At 36.9% G+C, this 15,110-nt stretch overlaps 1 protein-coding gene across 1 annotated transcript; it reads right to left on the reverse strand.

Moving 5' to 3' along the window:
* Window positions 1-303: 303 nt before the first annotated feature.
* LOC143849289 (Protein kinase superfamily protein) lies at window positions 304-11,391 on the reverse strand. The gene is made up of 8 exons (XM_077358277.1): window positions 11,135-11,391; window positions 10,075-10,834; window positions 9,266-9,398; window positions 8,980-9,175; window positions 8,024-8,148; window positions 6,623-6,781; window positions 1,640-1,931; window positions 304-838 (listed from the first exon to the last, which is right to left on the reverse strand). The coding sequence occupies exons 2-7, from the start codon at window positions 10,251-10,253 to the stop codon at window positions 1,644-1,646; spliced, it is 1,080 nt and encodes a 359-aa protein (XP_077214392.1). The 5' UTR covers window positions 10,254-10,834; window positions 11,135-11,391; the 3' UTR covers window positions 304-838; window positions 1,640-1,643.
* Window positions 11,392-15,110: the final 3,719 nt, after the last annotated feature.

Here is a 15,110-nt window from a genome sequence, read left to right on the forward strand (position 1 = left end):
AGGCCTAAGAGATATGATGCAAGTATCCCACGTGATTTCCCATACACACAACCAATTATTGATATTCTGCCTTCACATTAGACTTGCTGACAGTCGCATGCTTCTTTACTGCCCAAGCGATAATGTTAAGAGTCAACACAATATTCAGAAGTGGAGTGATAGGTGGGTAGCATAAGATACAGCAGAGGTCTAGAATTATATCCCTGTTTACACCCATTCTTGAATTTAGTACCAGTCACATGGGACTGAATTACTGGGTGATTATTGATCCTTTAGAGCAATTATAATACTTACCAACTATCGTTAAACAACAGTTTTTCTCAACAGACTTAAATTTAAAATTCAAATTTGAAGTTGATAGTTATGACATGTTCCCTCCCAGAGATCAAGAGCGGTTGCGAAAAGTTTTAATAGAAATCTATTTAAAGAGGCAACTCTGGCCAAGAAAGAGGTCTAAAACCAAATTCAAAACATGTCATAATTTATCTTTACTTTTCCACAATGTCTTTTACTTTTCACTAGTCGTAGTTTTACTCCAAGAATTGAAGACTTTAAGGAATGGATTCATCTCCTCTGTTGAGGGTTTCTCTTTAATTTCAATTCTAAATCCCTGACCATTGTTGATTTGGTTAGGCTTAGCCAACAGTCCAGCGAGTCAGTACAGGCATATATAGCACGATTCAAGAGGGCTATGAATTGATGTCATTCGAATTTACAACATGCCGACCATGTCAAGTTGGGACAAAATAGGCTCCGTTTGGAATTAAGAAAGAAATTCGCATGTCAAGAGTCCTTATATGTATATCATTTAGCTTGTGAGGCTGCTAGGTATGAAAGCCTGTTAAAGACGGGAGAAGTTAGTACGATTATTAAAACAATGCAGTGCCAATATCAGTAGCCTATTTTTTTAGAGAAATAATAAATGCAAACCCCTGTTTTAATAATCGCACAACTCACTTTATTGAACACTTATTAAAGTAGGCTATTGATAGTATTTTGGGAACTAAAACTCTTTAAAATCTAACTAGAAGGGTGCGAATAGAGGGGGAGTGACATTATTAAGACAAGGGAATAGGAATATCATTTTCCCTATTTTAATCTTTAGTAATGTTATCTCTCATACATATTTAGGATGCATCTGGAAAATAATGTCTTCTTTTTATTTACTGGTAGCATGTCTCATATGAGAAATTATATGATGCCCGACCGTCAAGTTACGTGATGGTGGTACTTTTGAAGTACCACCCTTGATATTTGATCCAACAGCAGCCACTTAAAAAGTGGCTAGCTGTTGGATCAAATATCAAGGGGGGTACCGTTTTGACGGTACTTGACGGTCGGCCACCATATAAAAACTCGTCTCATATATGGAATTGATCTTCTAGCTCAATGGTCAAGGCTTTGTTCCTACCGAAAAAAAAGTATGTCACATATATACAATACACTGGCAAGAATTTCTTGAATCTTATTTTTGTTTATATTTGTGTTTATTTAATATAATATATGTTCCTTCGTTTTTTAAGACAGAAGCATCCAATCTAGCTATCATGATTCAGGTAATTAATCAAAAATTGGTTGGAGGCCTATATATCTTAAACAGATTACTAGAGCAGAACAATATATGGATACAAATTTTTACCCGTTCATGATGATCCATTCTTTGTCCTCCTCAGGGGGAAAAGCTGACGAATGAAGGAAAACTTGTGTCTTGCTCGTGCAGATGCCTCGGTGTTGATGGCATTATTACATGGTGGTGCTTCAACAACGTCCGGTTGGGGTGAGGGCGGCGCCGGAAGTGTGAAGAGGAATGCATTGAGCATGCGGATGATCTGGCTGAAGCTGGGGCGTAAGTTAGGGTCCTCGACCCAGCACGACTGTATTATAAATACAAGATCTTGGGGCATGTCCTCTGGAACACTTGGCCTTACTTGCTGCTTGATGGAAGGAACAAAGATCATTAGAAGAGAATTGTATAAATTGGTTATAAGACTACACATTAATGATGATGATGGTGATGGTAATAGTAATCTGTGGGTATCGAGTGTCAGATTCAGCAAACCTCAAAAAGGAAGATTCGTGGATTCGGCAAAATATTTTTATCAATTCTCAAATTATAAACTTTTTAAGATAACAATAAGGCTATAACAAGTAACATTCAAAAAATTTAATAAGTAAACGCAATGTTTTATTTTCATATAAAAACTTCTTATTTGGATGGATAAAACTCAAAACATGTGTTAATTATAAGGTTGTGATAGTAGTATTCAGAAAGAGGAGGAGAATCCTAAGGTAATGGAATCCGACACAGGTACTTCGCCCAATCAGAAGAATCTATGTAACATGGGTAATACATCAAAAGAAAATTTATAATCCTACCATTCACCATTTCCTACATATATACCTACTGCAATCAATCCCACAGATAATATGAGCTTTCACTTCTCTCAGATCCACCGTCATGAATATTATCAAAGTAGATAGACTCAAGCCAAATCGATGAGACCCAAGTGACACGGTGAGTATTTAAACATTGGGTGTAGTGGTACTAATATCTACTTCTCAAAGTTAACCTGAGATGGATTAATTAAAGATGGCAAGTTGATAAAGAAGTTTTAGTTCCATATCTTCCAAAACTTTATAAAGAAATTTCTCGAAAAATCACGCAAATGATGGTATAGATGTGGCGATGGAATACAGATTGAATGAAAGAAACCAGAATGGATATATCCTGACATGTATCTTTTGTTATTGGTAGGTCTTAAGGGGTGTTATTTTAACTCTTTTCAAATAATATTCATAGAAGAAATCAAGGGAGGTATTTTGAATACGGTTCTCTCTTCATCTATTCCTAAAGTATGTATCACCATCTCTTTCTCCTTATTTCAAACTTCCACTCATAAATGAAGTATTCAACTAGTATTCTGAAGCTCTACAGTTCGATGCTTTATATGATGCTCGGCTTGTTTTCAAATTAGTACTCAACTTGATTTTTGTGGTTCAAGTCGTCAAATAAAATTGTAATGTACCATTTATTCCCTCCTAGTGCCAAGTAGAATTGATGACTAGTAGGTTGATTAAACCAGATCATAAAGCCAGATGATTACTCCACCTTGACCGTTGCCTTTGTTCTGTCACCTGCCACCAAAAAACATAGATAGACTGTCCTCTGCCGCAGTTCAATGTGCCTTTCTTGGATATCCTTCTCACAAAAGAAGCTATCAGTGCCGTGGTCCATAGTCGATCACTGTTCTTCATTACTCGCAATAATATTTTTTAAGAGTCATTATACTTACTATACTATTCTTAGTCTGGGATGATCCTCAACAGTTTTAAGTCTTATGGACAGTTTAGTGATACTATGACAGTTTGCAAAAGATATATCATTAAAGGGATTGGTATAATTTTCATAGAACAGCAAAAAGGAAGCCCACTAAATCTGAATCCTTGTGTCAAAACTGATTACCAAGCTATGAGATATGATCAAAGTTCACGAATAAGTCTACAGTTCAACAAAGATTATTCGAGAGAAGAGAGTCAATCTAGATATAAAAGCAGGTCCCAATTAAGGAAAAGGCAGTGGATTTTAGTTTAGGCAGCAACATGTAATATACACTTCCTGATGTAGGTATCCAACAAAAACAAGATCTTCAAAGGAATCCTAGAAGAAATAGGACTCAAGAAGAGCACTTGGCATTGAGGAATTAGGGGATGGATAGACAAACTAACTCTCATCCCAATAATAAATCATATAAATAACAAAAGCTAGAGAAAATAAAATAGCAATTAAGCTAAGGTGGGCAATGTGACCAGGGTGTTACTTATGATGGGGACCATCCGAAGGGCAATTCCGAAGGCCCATATTTTAATTTTAAAGTGTCCTTTAGGTGTCTTAAGTCCCTTAGATTATAAAAGGGGTACCATGGTCTTTTTCCACCAATATCACTTGGTCTCTTTAAGTTCTAGGTGTTTAAAATGGGGTCCAAATGTTTATTAGGAATTTCTTTAGTTACAAAGGGTGCTCAAGTCATTTGTCTAGTTAATTCACTTAATCTTTAAGTGACCACAAGGGCTCTGTGATGCCATATCCATGCCATTTCCACCATAGAAGATCAATACACAGTTGTGACCTTGGCATTTCACCAATGTATGAAAGATAATGGTCCGTAACCACTCTTCCTCTTCCTCTTCCTCTTCTTTAGGAGTAGTCATAATTTTGCGCATGATAAGGTTTATGTCCGACCAAACACAGAAATCTTACCAGAAAAGAAGTGTCATTAACCCAAGATGCTCGATATAACTTCTGGTGTTTACCTTCAACTTGAAATTTTCAACCAACTTCTGTGATGCCGCATTCATGCCATTTCCGCCATCGATGATCAATATACAGTTGTGTCCTCGGCATTCCATCTTACAGTTGGTTCGCAACCACTCTCCCTCTTACTCTTTTTTAGGAGCAGTCAAAATTTTCCTCACAATAAGGTTTATGTCCACGAGTCTTTCAAGAACAAAGTCTTCTCGATTTTCTCCCTGCTTTCTCATCTTTCCTTCATCTTGTTTCCCTTCATCAGGTAGTTCTTCACAAAAGTTAATGTGAAACAACCATTTACTCCAAAAGCTTAAGCTGTTGGAGAAGGCGCTAATTAATCTTTTATACTTTAACACTCCCCCTCACGTGTGGCCCCTCTCTCTAGGGTTGGCCTACACGTGGTACATCTGGCCCCTCTTTTGGGTTTGGCCATTGCATGTGGATATTTGCTATCAAGGAGGTTTGAACTCAGAACCTTTGCTCTAATACCATGTGAAACTACCAGTTACTCCAAAAGCTTAAGCTGTTGGAGAAGGCGTTAATTAATCTTTTATACTTTAACAGTTAATATTCTTTGAGGGGTAAAAGAGGACAAAGTTTCCCCTGTCTCCACATCTGAAACATTTTTACCCTTCCCATCAAATCAGGATGAGTTAGTAACAACAGCTTTCCGCTTTGTATTTGTGCTTGCAGGTGATGCCTTCGGGTTATATAAAAAAGTCCACGTACTCAGAGGGGAATCTCATGTAGTGTTTGAAACACTTCAATTAGTAGGCTCCCAAGCTTGAGAAGCTAACTATCTAAATTGTGGTTGCTTCATTTGAACTTCAATTTTCAGCAATAATTGATAAGCCTCATCTACTCCACACAATCTAACTGTCAATAACTCCCTTTGGATTTCAATGTTCAAACATGTTTTGTAATGAGACATTTGTCTTTCATCTTCAATGATCTAACTTGGAATACTCAGATCCATGGTTTTAAATTTCGGCCGAAACGTTTCGTTTCAGCCGAAATATTTCGGTTTCGGTGGAAAACGAAATGAAATTCACATTGAGTCGGAAAAGTACCAAACTTCACCGAACCATTTCGGAAATTTCGGCCGTTTACGTTTCGGACCGAAACCGAGATTTAAAACCTTGCTCAGATCATGGAACCACTTCGTATACTTTTCCACCGACAAAGTTCTTCGATTATCGCTGGAATTGGAAGATCGTTTTGAGATTTTCAATCGTATTCAAGGGTTCAATATGACTATTGCCACTTCGGCCAACACACAAGATGAGACTTAAAAAATAACTGCTCGAAAAACAATTTCTTATTTCATCATACTCTGATGTGAATAGTTTTTCATATCTTCCCAATTCATGATTGCATGTAAGCCAATCCGAGATAATCGCTCTTCCACACCACCAAATTCGGGAATATCCTTGCAACTTCTATTTGACAAAATGGAACCTTCAATATTCTGACATGTCTTACCACTCAAAGTAGTCATGCATAGATGTCATCCAATCTATGAAAGAATGTGGATCTAGCTTCCCATGAAATTATGCGACAAAAATTGATATTCGTTTTGCAGTGTCATCAACCAGTCCAGCATAATAATTTCCTCCCTCGCTGATAATCATTTAAAAGTTGTCCAAATGGTTATGTGCCATAGAAGGGTACGCTTGATGGCCATAATTAGGATTATCAAGCATACGGCTCCCCTCAAAATTGATCCTAAATGTTGGTTTCTGCCATTATTGGAGCATAGGATTTCAGAGTGCCTGTAGACATAGCGGTCAATGTGTCTCTAATACCAAATTCATGTAGGATGGCCACTGAAACAAGATCTTAAATGGAATCCTAATGGACATAGGACCCAAGAAGATAGTTAGGGTTCGGTATTGAGGAATTGATGGAATAAATTTGAAATTTTGATTTGTAGTAACACAAAATACACAATACAAGTTGATTATGTATACATAAAGTGCTCAGTGACTAGAATACCCTCAGTAGGACTTGATCGGCTATCTCCAGCAGTTATGAGAAACAACACAGGAGCATGCATTTTCCTGATTGCATAGAACACCAAAAGTCCTTCCATAAGAAGCCTACTATGACATTTTCTCTTTCTACATAAAACCAAAATCCAAATCACAAATCACCTATACAGAAAACTGAGCTCTTTTAAGTCCTGATGCAGGCCATTTTCCTGGTAAAATATGCATAATTTTGATTTACCATATATGATGAGAGTTCAATGGTCATTGTCCTAAAACCAAGCAAAACTAGAACAACAAAATAATGATAAAGAAAATGCTGTCAAACCTTAAAAGCAGCGGCATATGCAGCCTGCAAGTTGGACATGCCCTCAAATGGCATACGGTTGGTCAACAACTCCCATAGAACAACTCCAAAGCTGTAGACATCAACCTTGTTGTTGTAATGCTTCTTCTCTCCCTGACGTAGTGTAACAGTGCTGTATAACTGCAAAATTATGCAATTCAAAAGAAAACTGCAAAATTACATTTCCACTACTCGTAAAAGATTTATAGCAATTAAAGGCACATAATTACTCAAGCAACAGTTGCAATGGGGAAAACGTAGGTTCCAATGAAACCATATGCCATCAGATGAAAACCAAGAGATGGAATTGGGAAACTACAAAAAGTGAATTTTTTTTTTAACATAACTGGTTTTAAGGCTTTCAATAAAATCATATGGTATCAGATGAATTCAAGTACGTAAGATGGAAAGACAGCAACAAAAGTTGTAGAATAAAAAGAGAGGTACTGTACCAAATGGAGATACAAAACTGTTCTAGCTAGAGGTGCAGTCAGAAATAGATGGGGAAGGTGAAGCTTTGAATTCAAGTACGTAAAATGGAAAGACAGCAACAAAAGTTGTAGAATAAAACGAGAGGTACTGTACTAAATGGAGATACAAGACTGTTCTAGCTAGAGGTGTAGTCAGAAATAGATAGGGAAGGTGAAGCCTTTTTTTTTTACTTTAACCAGTGGTAGGGTTCAGATGAAACTAGCAGGCACCTGATGAAGTGAAACCCAGCCAAATCCTCACCTCCACCCCCAGTTAGCGGTATGAATTAAGAAATCCCAGTTTTTTTAAAAGAAAAAATATGAATAGTTTGAATGTAAATGCTGTTGGGAGCAACCATAAACCACCTGTAAAGATCAGGTGACAGACTACAATGAAATTTATCTAGATTTATGACTCAAGAATATGAAAAACTAATTACAACAAGGAGATGTAATAATTGTTAGGAAAAAGGAGATCACTTGCGTCATCTTACAAGAATCATCCTAGGTTCTGCCAATCATTTCACATTTTCAAGATTTTGCTCAGTTTTTGCTATGATGACCAACTCCTGAACCCCTTTTCTTGGCTATAAGATATTCTACAATAAATCAAAATTTAGTATTTCCACGTATTATCTAATCCTAACAAAGTTAATACAAGCTTCATTTACTACTATGTTAGTATTTCACGAAAATTGAAGACAGGCCAAAAATTAATTAATGGCTAGTCACTGATATTGATTTCCCCCTTCATCTGATATGGTAAACCTGACTCAAGACTAATCAACATTTATTTAGTGTCTCTTGTAACCAATCTTAAGTTCTTGCTCTTCATCTCATGAGAGTGTATATAGATTGACAGCAATACAAATCCTGGAAAATAATGTTTTCAGAAAGTTGAAGAGATACTAACCTCAGGAGCCATCCAACGGTAAGTTCCTGTTTCTGCGGTCATCATCTCGGTCACAGATTCTTCTCTTGCAAGTCCAAAATCAGCAAGCTTCAAAGTCTTCTGGTTTGCCGTAAGCAACAAATTGTCTGCATCAATGATACATGTGCAATAACTTACTAGCCGATGACAGGGGAATAAGTACAAACTTCAGATCGAAGGACTGGGATGTATAAACAACTTAGGTAACTCAAAATTTCAAATCATATTTTATGTTCCCAATTGCACAACTCAAACGTCAAATGTCTACTTGCAAGTTTACCTCACTGTGCCGATCATTATTTATCGTGCCAACGCAAAGGGACACGTAATCTATATAATTATTATTTCAAGAATGATTCATGCGTTCACTAGGTGAATACCAAAAGGCAAAAAAAAAAAAAAAAACAGAAGAATGTGAGTTGTGAATGATCTTCAAACCAGCTGATTTACAGTTGATTGACCAAAAGACATGTCTTGGTGCTTTGTAACATTAAAAAAATGAAAAAAAAAAAAAAAAAAAAAACCACTAATAAATATGATTCAAATTATAATAGATCAGTTTTATGCCATCAATCTAGATTTATTTAATTCCTATCCATAAATTCAATTGTCTGATTAGTCTAGAAAGGACTCACAACCTCTAAAGTCGCTATAATAAGAAGAAATATTTAATAGCTTGCTCAAAATGACCTTTAGAATTGCCATTAAAAAAAAAAAAAGATAAAAAGATGACCTCTAGAATCAGTACCAACCCAACAGCACCAGATCATTTAATTTTTTATTTTTGCAAGATGCTGTGAGATGCATTGACAACTATACACAAGTAGATGATTCAAACTTTAAGCAGCTTGATATTTTTTCAACAAGTAACAGAGTTATAAAAGGAGATTTAAACAAATCAATTTGCATAAAACAAATTTATATCTGTAGCCCAGTACCAGGTTTCAGATCTCTGTGTATAATCCCATTGGCATGTAAGCAATCCATGGCCTGAGCAATATCAAGGGCAAAACTTATTGCAACATGCAGATCTAATTTTTTAGGGCGAATGCTGATCAAATGCTTTCGAAGTGACATCCCTGGTAAGAGCTCTGTAGCTATCACCATGAAAGGATCCTTACATGCTCCAATGAACTGCATCAAAGAGAACAAGTAGTACTACAAGATGTGAAATGAATCAAAACACGTTGAAGAACTTTGCAGATTATGAACTATGAAATGCACCTTGACAAGGTTCTCATGTTTTACTCTAGACATCATATTAATTTCTCTGGCAAAACGGTCTTCTAGTGACGCTCTTTCTTCTGAAGTATTGCCACGTTGGAGAATTTTGATTGCAACTATTTGCTCACCATACCTGAAGAAAAGCAAGCCATGTGATTATTAGACTAATCAGGACCTGTTGTAGAGACCATCATTTTTTTATGAAGAAGGGAAGCAAAGGTTTTCAACACTAAAATAAACAACCATATGTGATAAGCATAACAGACAGATTATTTGTATCAGTATAACTTTGGAATGTTTGTTTAAGAGACAAGACCAATGAAGCACAACCAAATATTAGACACGACAGTGTATCAATGAATGACAGAATACATGAGGTTATGAAAACTAGCATTTTCTGCTGTGAGGAACAGATAAACAACAAAGTTAATCAATTTAGTGCTCTTAGTTTTAAACCAAGGTTTCTAAAAGTGGACGAGTGGTGTAATCTCAGAAATGAGCAGAACTACGACAGAAATAACTTAGGTGGTAAAATATTGCCTGGTAGAGTAACAATCAAAAGGTCCAAAACCAAATTTCCTGAAAATAAGTCCACCCTGTATTGGGTGTGTCCCAGATAAGGATATTTGGCATAAATTATACATTTGATCATAATTCGTGAACAGATAGGATTTAACTATCACAGATTAACCGAGTCCACCTTGTATTGTGCGAAGACCTACCTTACTAATGAATTATACTTAGGAAACTTAGGCCATGTAATATTCAAAAGATAAAAATCATAGAATTTACCAAAAGTTTGCACTTACTTTCCCTCGTAGACTTTCCCGTGGGCTCCCTCTCCAATCTTCGACCCAACAAATAGTAATTTCGGGTCCATCATGAATTTTTCATCCATAGTGAAGTGCGTAATTGGGATAATTGGGACTGATCCTGATTGATTAAACTCCCCCTCTTTAGCTTCTCTGTTTTTCTCACCGTGACTCATGTCGCAGCAAAATAACAGCACTAAAAATTATAAAACCCTTGACACTAGATCATCCGCCTCCTTTATCAGATACAAAAGATCCCACTGCCAGCCAAAGATCACTCCTTCCTCGAAATTCGATCTATTTGCTTCCTATTTACACAATTTTTCTTCACTGAAGTCAGTTTCTCTGTAAAATATCAGTAAAACAACCGCGCGCCCTATGATCAAAACCTCCAGATTACGCAAACACGGTGCTCAATTAGATTATCATGCACTTTTTCTTTTTAAGTATTATTCACAATTTCAATAGACTTACCAGTGAAATCAAAAATCATATAACCGTATCGAATAGAGACACTTAATATTAACGTATTAACGGTATGCCCTCCAAGCATCAAAGCAGAACACCAATCTCTAACAAATTCACATCACTTTCTTTTTTCTCTATTCCTGCATACCCTTTCTCAGCAGCTCAATCAATCGATTGATCAAGAATCATTTTTTCAGCCAAATCCATCCCATTCATCGCTTTTCTTTTCTTTTCTCTTTATTTTTCTACTTCTCTCCCATTAAAATCCTCTCCTGCACCTGTGAAATTTCTGAAGCACCGCTACGAAAAATTAAAAATAAAATAAAAATAAAAAAAGAAAGAAAAATCATACAACAACAAAATTCAAGAAAAAAAGCTTAGCGATTTAAACACAATCGGCTTAGTTTTCAACAGAGATTCATCCGCGCGCCGAGATAAGCTCGAATACAAATTCAATTCCTTTGAGTTTAACACAAATCAACAGACTAAACAAAATCCAGACCAGCTAGATTGAGAAAAACAGTCAAAACTTTTACCTCAGATAGCCAAAAAAAAAAAAAAAAATCAGGAAAAAAAAGAAAGAAAAAACCTTAAAATCGCGCTATGTAGAGATCATTCCGATCTTCGTTCTAGACTATTTTTCACTGTTGCATTGAAAAGGAAAGATGAAAACCCTAAGCTCACCATTTTTAACTGCTCCAAAGCAAAGAAAAAAAGAAAACCCTAATCTCAACATATGTGTGTCTGTTTGTTGAAAGTGAGAGGCGTTTTGAAGAAAGATATATTCCCTTTGGGAAGTGCGCCTTGGGAAGTAGTACTGTGTTTTTCTACTAGTGGGAAAAAAAAGGGCGGCGAGGAGTTTTAGAGAAAGCAGATGAGAAGAGGACACGTATCAAGCAATGAGTAAGGCTTCCAATCAACGCATCAAGGATTTGGACTTTCTTTGGAAGAGACATTGACCCAAGAGATTAGGGACATTGAAACTCGTTCCACCTCGGCTCGGCTTGTTGGCACCACTAAAATTGTCTTGGCTTGGCTCGAACTGCTTGGGTTTGGCTGATGTCCACGTGTAGCGATCTGAGCCGTTGATCTTTGGACCTTTGTATGAGATATTTGGTCCTGGCCGAGCATACGAGCATTGAAGATCAAATGTTCGTGAGATGTATGTTGCAGCACAATCTCTGCACCACAATTTTTTCGGAAAACCCACGATTCCCAAATCCGGCCCTACCCATGATAAATCTCGGGTCGGGTTGGGTTTTTTCAGGCTGACGTAATTTTTTAAGGAAAATTCTTAATTGGCAAGGCAACTCAACTCATAGAAGTAGAAATTACACTTGAATCAAATAATGATGTAATTACACTCACATTACACTTGAATCAAACAATACTGTAATCAAACAATGTTGTAATTACAATCAAACAATGCTGAATCAAACACTTGAATCAACTCAACTCATAGAAGCAGAAATTACACTCACATACAATAACGGTGGGTGCGTGGGTTTTTTTTTTTAACTTTTAACTAACAATAGAAAAAAATGTACATACTATAACTTATGTAACTCGGGTCGGGTCGGGCCCCTTCAAACCCGGCTCGACCCGAGATTCATGCGGGCTTTGAATGCTCAACCCGGCTTGACCCGAAACCCATGAAACCTGAACCCAACCCAGGCTATTTTCGGGTCGGGTCGGGTCAGGTCGATGCGGGTCGGGTAAAACCCGGCTCGAGTTGCAGCCCTACTTTTATGGACAGCTCCTCAATATAGCTTTCCATTTTTAACGTCCACAAATGGAAGGGCTAGGATGATCCTATGAAGCTTATTTTTTGGGCACACCCTATCCATATGATATGAGGGCGTATCAAATGAATGCTTTGGATCATCCAAATAATGTGGGAAACCTGTGTTTTTGAGCTCGAGCTCACAAATAATTTTCCCATATTTAAAAGGTATTAGATGCCCTTGGGAGCCGACTAAAATTAGGCCCTATTTGGATTCCATGAATCTTCTAAAAATGTTTGCAAAGGAAAATTATTCTAAAATTTCTTACTTCTTTTGCACACTAAAAAAAAAAAAAAAAACACAAGACAATTTGCCTGCCAAACCCCAAATTACCCATCGAAGAAAAACAGACAACTTGGACCAACCCCTATTCAATTTGTGCGATCTTCAATTTATCATAACATCCCTCTAAATTAACCATAATCATATTATTTTCCTCTAAATCATGGAAAGAAAAATATCCAAGAAAATATTTTCTGTCATAAATGTTTTTCTTGCAATCCAACACATGCCCTTAGGGATATGCTAGTCAATTTCGCATAAAATCATTTCGTGGCTGGCTTTTTCATGTGAGAACAACTTATACCTATACTATACAAGAATAGACCCTTAGATTAAAAAAAATGTATGCTATTTAATAGCTATAGATAAGTTTACATCTATATATACGATATTTAATAGCTATAAAGATTATTTATAAAATTTCCTAAATTTTTAACAGAAGAAAATGATAACTTGAACCGACCTTATTCAATTTTTATTTAGAGGGACCTTCAATTTATGACGGTACCCTCTAAATTAACCATAACCATATTATTTCCCTCTAAATTGCAGAATGTAAAATTTTCTCGAGAAAAGTTTTCCATTAGAAATGTTTTTCTTGCTATCCAACTTTCGATTGTGCCCTATAAATGTTCTCTAGAAGCTAATACTGACCCTTTGATTTGTAGAGATTTTTCATACTAATGTTTTTTTTTTTTTTTGGACTTCCGAGAGGTCTATTTCACACCGAGGTCTATATCGAAGGTTTCCTAATTATTATGGTTAAGATTTTTTGAGCAGGGCCTATCAATGACAAGACAACAAATTGATGAATTAGATAGGGAAGTGATATATTGGCCCCCTTTTTTTCCCTGGCCAACCCTCCAGTGTATTTTAGGGTTCAAAACAAATAGAGAAGAAACACTACAAGGGGGTGGCCTGGAGAAGTAAGGGGTGAATATATCATTTCCCATCAGAAAATCTAAATATGTGGGCCACACTCTACAGGTCTATCTTCTTGAAAATAAATGTGTGACTACCCATTGGTGCTCCTTTCTAGTTTTCTCTTTCCTTGTCTCTATTTGTCTGAATGGTACTGCATGCCTACCACTTGGGCCCATTTGGAATGCAAGAAAAACAATTCCAATGGAATATTTTTGGGATAGTTTTTCTTTCCACGATTTATACAGAAATGATATAATTATGTTTAATTTAGAGGGATATCATGGTAAGTTGAGGGTTCGTGTAAGTAAAACTTGAATAGGGTTGGTTCAAGTTATCCTTTTTCATGTGTAAAAAAAAGTAAAAAAAAAAATGAAAATAGAGAGGGTTGCTAGCAAAAGAGTAATACCGTTTGGTGAAATAGATGATGCCCTAGGTGACACATGCCCAACAAAACAAAAAGAAGTGCACTTATCAACAAAAATGCCAAAAAATGAAGTGACAATCACCGGTACTTTCCGTCATTTTTACTCCTCTCTTTATTTTCAGCACGGGTCTGCCTTTGACATACTGCCTTAGGAGAGAAAAAACAGATACCACGGCACCTTACGAACTAGTCGAGTAGTAGTGGTAAACTTCAAGACCCACCCATCGAGCAGGGAAGAAAGTCGGCCTTAGTGATCCGACGGTGCCGAGTGGAAGGGCCGTCGCTCAACTGATAGAAGTTACTCTAGGGACAACAGAGCCCGAAATGATTTATGAATTAAAGAAGGTAATCTCCTTAGAGAAAGATGACAATTCAAAGCTATGGCTACGTGGTTGGTGACATTTCGAGAGGTCTGTTCATCAATGCTTATCAATTTGGTGGGGCTTATCAATGAATTTGGTGTGAGTCCCTTTCCATGGTCGAGTATTTTATTCAACGGCTTCTAGAAGATAGACTTTGAGAAGTAGTGGACACTAGGAACCCATAAAAGGATTTAGGAAATTTCTTTCATTGATATTAGAATAGTATTGCATTTTTTTTCCTTTTCTCTTAATTTTTTCTGTATTTGATATGCTTTCCTAGGGCCCGGAGGGATTTGCTAGGGTCCATCACAAAAGGCATTTTGCAATGGACGCTAGCAATTTCTTCCTAGGGTGCAACTCCGGCAAACCCCAAAACTGAGTGACCATTTGTGTGACCCTAACTCAAGCTAACCTGATAACCGAACCAGCAAAGGTCACCTCAATCCAAACATGTAAACCCAAACCAACCCAAATTCCCATATTGGGTAGGGTTGTGTAGACACCCCATTTTGCTCCGCCCAGCGGATGAGAGACCAGCGGGGAACCTGATGATGAAGGAGAATTTTCAGAAAGATTAAATCCCTTTATGGACTCTTGGTGCGGTGACTTGATCCAAACCCGAACATCACTTCAAAACCCATGTGTCAGGACCTTGCCGATGATGGAACCAAATCTCATTCCCGAGACCAACTCGCAAACTTGTACAAGCCCTTGTATGAGAATTTTACCAAATGTGGAATAGTCCCTCATCAACAAAAACTGCATTTTACGCTATCACAAGTGCCTATA

The sequence above is a fragment of the Tasmannia lanceolata genome, unplaced genomic scaffold (assembly GCF_043159265.1).
Source record: "Tasmannia lanceolata isolate RefF3 unplaced genomic scaffold, GAP_Taslan_0.1 ptg000018l, whole genome shotgun sequence".
In the NCBI taxonomy this organism is placed as follows: domain Eukaryota; kingdom Viridiplantae; phylum Streptophyta; class Magnoliopsida; order Canellales; family Winteraceae; genus Tasmannia; species Tasmannia lanceolata.